Here is a 12,469-nt window from a genome sequence, read left to right as displayed (position 1 = left end):
CTTTTCCATTTATGCTCCCAAACACTCCTCATAGCAAACCCTAGCCGTTTTTGTGAAGATCTAAGGCTTTTTGAGTGATTCTTGTGAGTTTTGGTCTCAAGGAAGAAGGAAGAGCATAGAAGGATCAAGAGGGGACTGAAGGATTCGAGTTTGGTTCATCATTTGCAGTATTTGGAAGGTATAAAGTCTGAACCTTGCTCATTCTTTTGTTAGATCCCTCTTTGGGGTGATTTAGGGCTTTTATAAGCCATTTTTGGTGGCCAACCATGTTTGCAAACATGGTTGGGGCTTTGGGCTTCTGTAGTATGTCATTTTATGAGCCACAAGTCAGATCTAGGTTGCTTTTTGCACCAAGGAAGGCCCCATGCAAAAAAAGAACCATTCTAGAGCCTTTTAAGCTCTAATGTCCCATGCATGCACGTAAAGTTTGTAACTTTACGTGCTAGATCGAGTTTAGGGGTCTGGATCTATCATTTGGTTAAGTGTTGTACATCAGAAATCAAAGTTCGTAGTAAGGAATATGTTAGACTCGGCGAGTCCAAGGGTTTTGGTCCCATATCAGTGAGGGTCGTAAGGACCAGTTGAGTGTGGAAGGGTTTTAGGGAGTCTCGGGGAGTGACCCAACGTTCTGGACTAAGCAAAGTGTTATGGGAATTCTTGGTACTCGGCGAGTCCAAGGCAATCTTCATGGAACTCGGCGAGTTGTTCATCAACTCGGCGAGTCGAGGACAGACCGTGTTCATAGGATGAAGAGTAACTCGACGAGTTGTTCATACAACTCGGCGAGTCGGATGAGGATTCAGTCGGTGTTCTTTTGGAAGGAAAACTCGTCGAGTCATTGCCTAACTCGACGAGTAGAGACGGTTATGAGGTCTGATGGAAGGATAGGGACTCGACGAGTTGACGAGTCAACTCGGTGAGTCATATCAACTGGAAGTTGACTTTGACTTTGACTTGGTCGAGGGGTAAAATGGTCATTTTACCCTAAGGGTAGATATCAGTTTCTGACTAAGTGTTTTGTGGGAATTTTAGCCGAAGGATTTCCGGAGCAGCAGTGGCAGCAGTCCAAGGATTCCCGCACATTTCAACAGCTACGAGGTGAGTTACCTTCCAGTAGAGGTGGGTCTAAGGATACAATGCCGACCCACCATTGAGGAGTATTTAGAAGATAATTGTCTTTGTGATAATTTATCTTGGGTTGATATGCGTTTGGTTATGTGTTATATCTGTATGATATGTTGCATGATAGGGATAGATTCCCAGATAGTGGTCCGTAGGACCAAGGGGTAGGTCAGTACCCGAATGTGTCTGAATGTGTGCTTATATCTGTTATTGTATGCTAGTGGTAGGGGTGGGATAGTCCCTAGTTACCGGTTGAAAGATATCGATGACGATTACCGGTTGAAAGATACCGATGATGATTACCGGTTGAAAGATACCGATGACGATTACCGGTTGAAAGATACCGATGGTGTTGTATGGTATGTGGTATGATTGGGGGAACTCATTAAGCTTTGTGCTTACGGTTTCAGTTTTTGGTTTCAGGTACCTCTTCGTCTAAGGGGAAGGAGTCGGCGGCGTAGCATGACATCACACACACATATGATTTTTCCGCATGGTGTTTTCTGGGATTGTACTCTGATATGACGTTTGTTCATGGTTGTGGGTTTCGAATATGATACTTGGTTTTGAGATGTCATGTTTATACAATACTTTCCAATGAATGTTTTATGAATTAATTAATAAAAAAAAATTTGGGCTTGAATTTTGGGATGTTACACGATGGAATTCCCATTTTGGATTATCTGTCTCATGCAATGAAAATGAAAGGTGTCTTCCTTCTGAAAAGGGGAATATGGACGATTCTATGTGTACATGAGTCCTACTTAGAGAGAGAATGAGCGAACAACATATGATGAATGAAAGCAAGATCAAAATCGATAGTTTCTTTTTTTCGTTGTGAGTTTGCTTATCTCACAGGAAAATAAACCCTAAAATTCCATCCAAAAACTGACGGTATAAATAAGGACAATCGGAAGTGGAGTAACTTGAGCAAGTTGGAATCGAGAAAGAGGGAAGGCGAAAAATTGGTACAGGATCGATGATGGTGGTGGCGAGAATCAGGTTAGGGTTCTTCAGTCTCGGCATCTGATTTGGGAACTGATCTTCAAACAATATGTATAAGAGATGGGATGAAACTAGGTGATACTATGAAATCGATACCCAATCCAAATCTGTTAGTGTCGGTGGGAAAACGAAGCATCAAAACTGTTGGAAGTTTGTCCTGCGAACCTTTGCAGGAGGTAGAAGATGTGGTGGTCCGATCATAGGTTTATACAAGAAATAGAACATAGCGAGGCGGAGGCTTGGAGGCGGGTAGGAATGGAGAGGTAGAGGGAGAGACGGTGGTGGATTTCTAACATAACTGTCAATGGGCGGTGGGTTGTTGAGGTGATAACATGCAGATGCCAACAAGCACTCAGAGCTGACTGCACGTGTAATCCACTATCTAAAAATAACATTAAAAAAAACCATCCAAACCAAAAAAGGAAAAAAAAGGTCCAATAGCAACAATTTACTGTTACTTAAGGAACTAAAAATTAATATTAATATAAATATAAATGGTCGATAGTCAAATTAATAGAGTTTAACTAAGATTTAAACAAGTTCGTTGAAAGTCATCCAATATATATTTAACCTTTTAAGTTGTTTTATTCACATATTATATTGTTACTGTAACTACATAGTTGTCATAATAATGTGTAATAAGTTGATTGCCCAACAACAACAAAAGAATGTTTCAAATCAACTTGCCGAACTATCCCTTTTGCAAACATCAAAATGGAATTTATTAAAAGTAAACATTTTCGACTACTTTAATGTAAAAAGTAAAGACATAATTTTTTTTTTTTTTTAAAGTTTTATCATATGCATTTTATTTAAACCAACCACAGGAGTAAAGAAGAGAAGAAAATGGAGGGCAGGAAGGCGCGTCGCAAAAAGGTAGTTTGGGACTATATCCCACATCGCCTGCTTGAAGAAAACATAAGGCTTGGAATCCATTATATAAACCAAGCAGATGGGAGAAGTAAAGGCAAGCAGCCACGCAGTGAACACAAAGCGAACTATTCTTTCGCCTTTTACTAAAGAATACCGTGTGTTCGTTGCATTAAGTGGCATACCTCTATTTTTGGAGAGTCTCTTTTAAATAAGGGCTCCAACCAATCTCTAAGTTGAAAGTTTAAAAATGTAAGTGCTCTTATGGAAATAGTCTGTCAATTTTCATTAAGATAGAGATAGGCGATATATATAGAATAATAGAAAATTTCTGATTATATAACCTTAGAATGCAACAAAGACGATTTCTGCGATTCATATAAAAAAATGAACTGATAACTCATGAACATTGCACGTAGTTTAAATTTCTGATTAAAAATGAAGTGAACTCACTGGCACAATTCACAAAGGTGTTGAATTCAATATGTTTGGATATCATAAACACCTTTTCCGGTTATATACTCTAATCAAATAATTTATCAAGCTTATACTTGTACATTAAAAATCAAGATCAGTTAAGTTATCTTCATACAAATTTAGTCACACTATTCACACAAATCATTAATAACCGTTAAAATAGCAAAAATATAGTTCACCAAGTTGGTCATTTTACATTGCTATCTTGTATTATCCCAAACTAGGTGTGAATCCCGTGTACTACACGGGTTGATTAAAAAAAATATATCAAAGTTTAAATATTAAGAATTTTTTAAAATAAAATTTCAAAATAAATAGACATATTCTAATGAATAAATAGAATCACTATTAATAAGATCATTCATAATATCAATGATTGTTTTGTGATATTCATTAAATTTATTATCATATTCAATGTATTTTAATATATCATATATATTTTTGAAGATTCCTTGGATTTATTATCACATTAAATATATTTAATACTTTACATATATAAATTTAGTATTATATATCATATCAATTGATTTAATTAAAAAAACCCACAAAATAACAAGTGGATTTAAATTTAATCAAAAAATTTATAAAATTACATGTGGCAAATTTAATGAGAAGATGACATTTAGCAAAATTATCTTCATTTATTAGGATAGATGAGCCGTATATGTTGGTGAATTCTATTAGCAATAGGCAAAAATATGTAATTGATCATGTTCCAATTTGAGCATGTGGACAAGTTGAGTAAATAATAAAAAAACGTATAATATATCTATGTAACTTGAAACTGGACAACTTATGTTTGGTTGGACCAAAACGCTTTTTTGTCTAATCTAAATAACCTTTTTTTTGTGTGTGTGTGTGTAAAAAATCAGTGTTAAATATGATTACAAAAGTATACTGCCAATAATAACCTAACTTAGATTAAATTTTTTTAATGTTATATACATTTGAAAATATACTTTGAAAGACTTTTAACGTGTCTTTTTCTTTTTTCTCAAAAAAAAAAAGAACAAATTAGATTGGTTTTAAGGTCAAAAATATAATTAAGTATTTTTTTTTCTTTCTAAATGCACATTTTCATTCATCAATAGACTGTAAAATAATTTTACAACATAAAGGTATTTCACAATTTACCACTTGTTAAATGGGTGTCTTCCTTTTATTAGTTAAAATGATGATCAAATTGTCAAATTGATCAATTTATTTTGGTCGTTTATATAATCATATAAACGACATTTGAATAGTTGTACCAAAAGACATGTAAAAATGAATAAAAATAAAAGTCAAAGATCAAGTTGGACTTGAAGCAAGAGTTCGAAGGAATCAAGTCCCTAAAAATGTTATTTGTAGGTAGGGCTGTAAGGATGTCAAAACCCATGTAACGGTGGTTTGAGGGGGTGTCGTATAAGCAATTCGGGGGAAGAAAATGTGAAAAGAGGGATTTCAAAAAGAGAGGAAATAAATAGTCATTTAATGTGTCATCTAACGTAGATGTGAAAGATCAGAAAACATATAACTTGTGTTTATTTGATTGGAGTGGAAAAAATGACATTTATGATCGAGCCATTTGAAGGTGTGTTTTGGAAACTTTGATTGGCTATCACAAAAATCTTTATTAAAGAAAACTATGGTTCATATGTTAAAACAATAAGCATCACATTAATGAATACTTATAAAAAAAAAAGTAAAACCATATTACATATATATTTACACCGAGGTTTAAAGTAACATGATTAAAGACTTTTACACTTTTACTCTTATTGGTGGAATACCTTATTTTGAATATCCGATATCCCCTAATTACTTTCTGAAAATGCATTTCCAAACACTTGTGTATAAAAAGAAAACCAAAATGAATTCAAGCTAAAAGAAAGGGAAAAAGGCCAAAGAGGAGAAATTTAATTGAAGTATGGGGTTCATCCCACATCGTCAGCTTAGAAGAAACAAAAGGCTTCCAAGTGATTATATAAACCAAGCAGCTGGAGAAGGAAAAAGCACGCAGCCATGCAGTGAGCACAAAGCGAACTATTCTTTCGCCTTTTACTAAAGAATACCGTGTGCGCGCTGCCTATAGTGGCATACGCCTATTTTTGGAGAGTCTCTTCTTCTTGAGGAGCTCCAACCAATCGAAGTTAAAGTTTATTTTGTTTACCAAATAATACTTGTCAAACTTTCTATTACACATAATTTAAAATATGTTGTTTTACGTAACCAATTACAAACTACAGATTATTTGTCATATTAGTCTCAAACCTCGTACTTCAATAAGCAAAAGTACAGTAATTGCCTACACTTGTAAAGTCAGGTTTGGTTGCCTAAAACATTCTGTCTAACTTTCTCCTTGTATACAATTAGTGTTTAAATGTGATCACAAACTATATTATTAAAAATGTTAAATATATTGAAAACTTTGCATAACAATTTAGCTATTTTTCTTATTATAACAACTAAACCCGTTAAAAATAAAACATAACTAATAAACGAGTCAGAAATCACCATCTCTACCACTGATATAAGTTAAAACATACAACTGATAAATTCTTTAGCTAGAAAAAAAAGGTACTCAAATAGTCTGCTAAAAACAATAATATACTTGTCAACTAAAATATGCAACATATTAAGAACCAACTCTAATGGTCATTTTTATGGCTTTTTTACTAGTTGTACAACCCATTGCAAATCCTTTTTACAATTTGAATGTTTTTTGTTTTTTATGGCTTCTGCCACTTGGAAATCTCTAACTACTTATTCCTTTTATTTAATTTCTACATTTAATAAAAGTTTATTTAAAACCATACTTTTATTTACGTGGTAAACCTTTATCATTTTATTAAATATACAAGATAAAAATGAATGCATTCCAGCAGGTTTGTCATAATAGATGAGTATAATTAGTTTGTTAAATACGCCGTGCACTTAAAAAAGGACAATGTAGATGAGGATTGAGGAGCTTTATAAGACATTTAAGATAGATGAGTATAAATTAGTTGATTTTAAGAAAAAGCTTTTAAAAAGGTTGATCTATTGAAGAATGTGTTAAATGTAGAAATCATTTGAAATGTTAACCATGGGAGATGTTATAATTGGAAACCAGTTACATTATGCCATGACACTGATTTAAAATTTAAATGCTTATTTATGCAACAATGTTATAGTGATACATGGTTTCATATTTTGGATCTACAAAGTTGTAGAACAATTTAGGGGCGAAATCAAGCCTCATATTAAACACAAGTTGTACACATCAAAGCCTTTTTCATCACAGGGACAAAATATGAAACTGATGAGGTATCTGTAAGGTGTGTTTTGGAATGCAAAAATCTTTGATAAGGCAAACTATGATTCTCAGTGTATAGAAGCTAATTAATAAGCATCACGTTACTGAAAAAGAAGTAAAACAATATTAACTATTTACAGTTACACCTTGATTTAACGTAAAATGAAAATGAAAGGCTTCTAGTCTAGTTTCATAAAACTTGATTTTTTCTCGAAATTGTCTTTTTTTCATATTTTTTTATATTGATTTTGTCTATAAACAAAATTTATCCTTTGGGAGATATATATTTTACCAAGGCGTATTAGTTGTAAATCATCTTATTCTGAATGTTCAATGACCAACATCCCCTACTTATATCTGAAAATGTATTTTCAGATAGGGAAAACCTCATAATAACCCCATGACCCATGTATTATACTTCAATGCTTAAAAAAACCCCATATAATTTTTTTGTATGAATTAACCATTATATGCTTAATTTCTAACTTTGATTGTTTTCATGCGGTGTGACTGGTTAGCCCAAAGCTACCGGTAACCTTTGGAGTCACTGTATAACAGTAAGTGTTTATGGTAGGTGTTTGGAGGTCCGATGAAGGTTACAGTAATGGTGATATAAGGTTTACAATGAAACAAAAGGTGTTGATATAAGGTGGGTAAAATGGAGGTATAAGGTGGTGAGGTTTATGAGGAAGACGATCGATGAATAGTATAGGGTGTTACATTTTCTTCATGCATGAGGTTTTAAGGTGGTTTGATGGAAGTGGTTTACGTGTTCTTGGTGATACAGGTGAAGTCTACGTGGGTTTAAAGTAGTATAAAGTGTAACGTGGTGGTGATGAGGTTTTATGAAGAAGATGGTGAATAGTACTGAGTGTTCAATTTTTTTGTTCCAAAAACCATCATTATCGGGACCTTTAGCCATCTGCTGCTTCGTTTTCAATTTCCAGCATCCACCATCAAGATTGAAAGAAGAAGAATCAAGAAGTAAGAAGGACACTGTTCATCGTCCCTATGAGAACCTGCAACCGAACAAAAAAAATCTCGATTTTTTTTTTTTGAGTTTTTTTCTTCAAGGTTTTGTATCTACTTCCCTCACTAAAAATGTGTGTTTATCGACAGCCTCAAAGAAAAAACACAGTTTGAATTTTTCTTCTTCTCCTTTTCTTGATTCTCGATGAAGTTGGTGGTGGTTTGTTTTAGATGGCAGAAGGTGGTAGAGATGGTGGCTTCGATGGCAGCAATATGTGGGTTCGATGGTGGTGGGTGGGTATAGTTTTAATGGTGATGGCAAGCTCGATCGGTAAAGATGGAACAGGTATCGGGTCTCGGCTGCGAAGACGAAGCAGCAGGTGAAGATCTTGGGTTGGATTGATCAACGAAGAAGACAGCAGAGGTAAGTTTACTTGTTTATTTTTCTTTCTTTTGTTCTAGTTAGTTGCAGGTCTAGACGAAGATGACGATGATGAACAGTTACAGTTCTACATATTAAATTAATCAAAATGGAATAGTGAGAGTATGATAGTTAGCGTGTATCACGGATAAACTAGAAACAGTTTGGAAAATAATAATGGTTAAATACTACACAAAAATAATGGAAGGTTTTTTTTAAGTATGGGATATAATACATATGTAAAAAGAAAGAGAAAAGTCCAAAAAGGAATAAAGAATAGAAGTTTGGGATGGGGTTCATCCCACATCGCCAGCTTAGAGTAAATACAAGGTTTGGGAATCATTATATAAACCAAGCAGCATTGATAATGGAAAGGCACGCAGCCATGCAGTGAACACAAAGCGAACTATTCTTTCGCCTTTTACTAAAGAATACCGTGTGTTCGCTGTATTCAGTGGCATACTCTTATTTTTGGAGAGTCTCTTCTTATTTAAGAGCTCCAACAAATCAAAATACAAAATTTTAAGATTTTTATTGTTTTGTATAGAAATCTGTTTTTAAACTAACATGTCTTTGTTAAAGATTTTTATTGTTTTGTATAGAAATCTGTTTTTAAACTAACATGTCTTTGTTAAATACTTTTTACTTATGTTGTGAAGGATTGTATCAGAAAAGTCTTATCACAAATGAAATTGTGTTGGGAGCAAATAACATGTCTTTACAAAAATAGATCAAAAATCATAACATGTCTTTTTCCAGCATCAAATCTAAAGTGTATGGTCTCAAGTAGTCACAAAGATACAAATACCTTGTTAATTTTAAAGTATAAAACACCTTTTTAAGCTTATATACATACTCCCACGGAAATAATTTATCAATTATACGTACTCAATACTTTTAGAACCATATCAATTATTGTTCATCAAGTTGTTCATCCCATGGTCATGTCCCAAATCGCTATCTCTACTACTAATATAATAAAAAAAAACATAAAACTCATAAATGCTTCTTTTAGAAAAAAAAAATACCCAAATAAAATAGTCTTCTAAAAGCAATAATATTACCATAATCAACCCAAAATCTAAAAGCTTCAAAACACATTTATTCAATGTTAAATCCCAACAAAAATCTCTAAATTCAGCAACAAACAGAAAGCAAGAACAAAATAAATAGATTTTAAATTTTCCCAAGCTCCTTTTCAAGCATGGCCCTGACCCTCATAGGCAGCCCATACAACTTTATAAAGCCAGCAGCATCAGCCTGATCATAAATCTGTCCACTTTCAAACGAAGAAATATCCTCTCTATACAAACTAAACGGGCTCTTCCTGCTAGCCACAATAACCGAGCCTTTATACAACTTAAGTGTCACCGAGCCCGAGGTCGTTTTGGTAATATTCTCCATAAACGCATCCATGGATTCACGGAGCGGGTCGAACCACCGACCCGCATACACCAACTCAGCGTATTTGAGTGCCATGATGTCTTTAAATTGGATGGCTTCTCGATCGAGTGTGAGAGACTCGAGTTCACGACATGCGGCGGCTAAGATGGTCCCACCGGGGGTCTCGTAGACCCCACGGCTTTTCATTCCGACCAGACGGTTCTCCACCATGTCGATTCGACCGATTCCGTGACGGCCACCGATGTCGTTGAGTTGGGATAGGAGAGTCGCGGGGGAAAGTTCGATTCCGTTGATGGAAACCGGGATTCCGGAGACGATTCCTATCTCCAGGTACCTAAATAGTATTACAACGTTAGGAAAACAATTTATACACAAAAATAAAAAATTTAGAGAGAGAAAAATTGTTACTCGGGTTTGTCAGGGGCATCTTCGGGGTCAACAGACATCATGTACATATCCTTCTTGGGTTCATTTGCAGGGTCTTCCAAGATGTCTCCCTTCAACAACAAAAAAACAATCAAATCAAGATTCTTTTTTTTTTCTTTTGGACACACACACACACACATATATATATATATATATATATATATATACCTCATGACTGAGATGCCATAGGTTTCTGTCTCTACTATAGATGGATTTCTTTGTGACTGGAACAGGGACATTGTGTTTCTTGGCATATTCAATTGCATCTTCTCTCCCTGTTATGTCCCATTCTCTCCAAGGAGCCACAACTTGTAGATCAGGATTCAGAGCGAAAAATGTCAGCTCAAAACGCACCTGTAAAATATTATAAAATTTAATACCATGTCTTTAGTGTAAAAAAGAAAAAAAAAAAAGAAAAAGAAAACCATAATCTTAAACATGCCTGATCATTTCCCTTTCCTGTGCATCCATGGGCAACTGCATCAGCTCCGACTTCTTTTGCCACATCCACCATAGCCTGTGAATGTTCATTACAACATTTTTAAAATTTTTTGGAAGGTTTTTAGATAACAATTTACCTATTTACCCATTTAGTATTCTTAGTTAACCTTTGCAATAACGGGTCGAGCCATTGAAGTTCCCAATAAGTACTTTCTCTCGTATACAGCTCCAGCTCTCAAACAAGGGAATACATAATCTTTCACAAATTCTTCTGTCAAATCTTTCACAACCAGTTGACATGCTCCACTAGCCTTAGCTTTTGTTTCCAGACCTTCCAGTTCTGATATCCCCTACACAATGTAGAAATCATTGAAAATGTGAACGCTTGATATTATATTAAACAACAGCTTTTTGATTTCTTTACACTAGCCACTATGCCTTGCCAGGTTTTATGATTTTAGACAAAAACTAGATATGTAGATGCATAAATAAGCATCATACATGGAATATTCTGTCAAAATTAGCTCAGAGTAGAGTTCTTTTTCTGCATTTAAGCAAGGATAACACTTTTCTTGCCAATCAAAAGCAAGGTATGATGGTTTAAAAGCAAAATCAAACCAACTGATTACCAAATACACTAAACAACTTACTTGGCCAACATCTGCAGTAAAGCAGACAACCTCACATCCATAATTCTCCCTGCAACATTTTTAGCAAGTTACTAGAAGAAATCGGATGTAATCTATGAAGCAAAAAGAACAATGTTAAAAACCTACAAGAAAAAAACAGAAATCTCAAATTTGTCTATCAAGATTGGATCAATTCTATTAGTATTAATAATGGGTTAAGTAAGGAATCCTGAACTGGAAGTATGTTGTAAAATGTAATGTAATTTACCTTAGCCAAGGAACAATGACTGAGGTATCCAAGCCACCACTATAAGCTAACACAACTTTGTTCAATTTGCCACGAAGACCCCTTTCTTTAGTTCCACTTGATGCATCTGTTTCCTTATCACTGGCCAAAACTGCTTGAATTCCTGTCCATCAACCACATTCCTTATATTAAGCAATTTAACACCATAAAATATCAATGAAATTGACAGGGTTTGCTCAAGAACAAAGCAACGTTTTGAAGGGGTGTTTGGAAGTGTGTTTACAATCTAATTGTGGCGATTTGAGACTTTGAATCAGATTCAAATAATTAATTTATTAAAATTTGGGACGGTTAGGCGATTTTACGTTTATCTCAATGGTTACAACAGTTTACCACAAAATACGACTATTTGAATCAAATCCAAACAACCCTAGTACAAACATTCTTAGTTCACTCTTCTTAATCTCACACGATGATCAAATTCTCTACGTGTAGGTTTAGAAGATGCCAAAACGACATAGTTAGTGAAGTGATTAAGCTAAAATACCTTGATTTTTACAGGCCTGAGAAAGATTCCTAGTGTTATGATGAACAAATGCAACTCCACCAAACTCACTTGATTTAGCTCCTATTTTACACTCTATCATAAAACAAAAGACATTTCACAAACTGGTATTGTCTATATCGAAACAACAACTAGAAAAAAAGACTACCCCGATTTGGAACAGGAACAAGGGGTTTTGCTGCAGATGTTGTGACGTGCAAGTGAGCCATGGTCAACGGCGTATCTCCTTAGCTAGCTAGCACGCACGCACACCTATCGGACAGTTTGTAGTGACGACTAGGGTTTATACAAAAATAGGGTTTAAACCATTTATTAAAACTTAACCGTTTCGGATTTGAAGGTGGGTGGGTGGGCTTTGTAATTTGTAACTTCTCTTGTTGGGCCTCCATTTTCTCTTAACGGGGTAACTGCTCGTACTTTCTATGACATTTTTTTTTGGTTGGAGATAGACTCTCATTCCATATGGTGAATTATCATGCTTTCAACAAATCAAAAAATACGGATTAAATGATATATTTGTCAATCATGAAGATGTATTTTCCTTGTAATTTGACAATGACAAAGGTTTACAACATGTTTTTGAGAAGGGTCTTTGGAGTATAAAAGATACTCCCAT

General features: G+C 34.6%; 1 protein-coding gene and 3 non-coding genes across 5 annotated transcripts; 3 read left to right on the top strand and 1 right to left on the bottom strand.

Annotated features, from left to right (window-relative positions):
* Positions 1–3,100: 3,100 nt before the first annotated feature.
* On the top strand, positions 3,101–3,217 carry LOC145055798 (U5 spliceosomal RNA). The gene has a single exon (XR_013685352.1). It is a non-coding gene; the product is annotated as a U5 spliceosomal RNA (small nuclear RNA).
* Positions 3,218–5,474: 2,257 nt separating this feature from the next.
* Positions 5,475–5,592, top strand: LOC145055802 (U5 spliceosomal RNA). The gene has a single exon (XR_013685356.1). It is a non-coding gene; the product is annotated as a U5 spliceosomal RNA (small nuclear RNA).
* Positions 5,593–8,522: 2,930 nt separating this feature from the next.
* LOC145055799 (U5 spliceosomal RNA) lies at positions 8,523–8,640 on the top strand. Its single transcript, XR_013685353.1, has one exon. It is a non-coding gene; the product is annotated as a U5 spliceosomal RNA (small nuclear RNA).
* A 583-nt stretch (positions 8,641–9,223) lies between these two features.
* LOC145052267 (arginosuccinate synthase family) lies at positions 9,224–12,157 on the bottom strand. Of its 2 annotated transcripts, XM_079000057.1 has the most exons (9): positions 12,002–12,157; positions 11,836–11,928; positions 11,310–11,451; positions 11,063–11,111; positions 10,580–10,762; positions 10,414–10,488; positions 10,140–10,325; positions 9,954–10,042; positions 9,224–9,879 (listed from the first exon to the last, which is right to left on the bottom strand). In XM_079000057.1, the coding sequence occupies exons 1-9, from the start codon at positions 12,060–12,062 to the stop codon at positions 9,318–9,320; spliced, it is 1,440 nt and encodes a 479-aa protein (XP_078856183.1). In that variant the 5' UTR covers positions 12,063–12,157; the 3' UTR covers positions 9,224–9,317. The 2 variants fall into 2 exon arrangements, with proteins under 2 accessions (XP_078856183.1, XP_078856184.1); XM_079000058.1 differs by lacking the exon at positions 11,836–11,928 and having other exon boundaries at positions 12,002–12,154.
* Positions 12,158–12,469: the final 312 nt, after the last annotated feature.

The sequence above is a fragment of the Lactuca serriola genome, chromosome 5 (assembly GCF_051521515.1).
Source record: "Lactuca serriola cultivar US96UC23 chromosome 5, Lser_US96UC23_V15, whole genome shotgun sequence".
In the NCBI taxonomy this organism is placed as follows: Eukaryota; Viridiplantae; Streptophyta; class Magnoliopsida; order Asterales; family Asteraceae; genus Lactuca; species Lactuca serriola.
The sequence above is the reverse complement of the archived record's forward strand: the minus strand, read 5'-3'. Positions and strand labels throughout refer to the sequence as shown.

Bases quoted from the DNA above. Each gene is read 5' to 3' on its own strand.
- LOC145052267 (XM_079000057.1), bottom strand. From the start codon at position 12,062: ATGGCTCACTTGCACGTCACAACATCTGCAGCAAAACCCCTTGTTCCT. The intron at 10,043-10,139 runs GTATATATATAT...TTGTTGTTGAAG, and splicing joins TATGGCATCTCAGTCATGAG to GGAGACATCTTGGAAGACCC. The intron at 9,880-9,953 runs GTAACAATTTTT...AATACTATTTAG, and splicing joins GATGCCCCTGACAAACCCGA to GTACCTGGAGATAGGAATCG.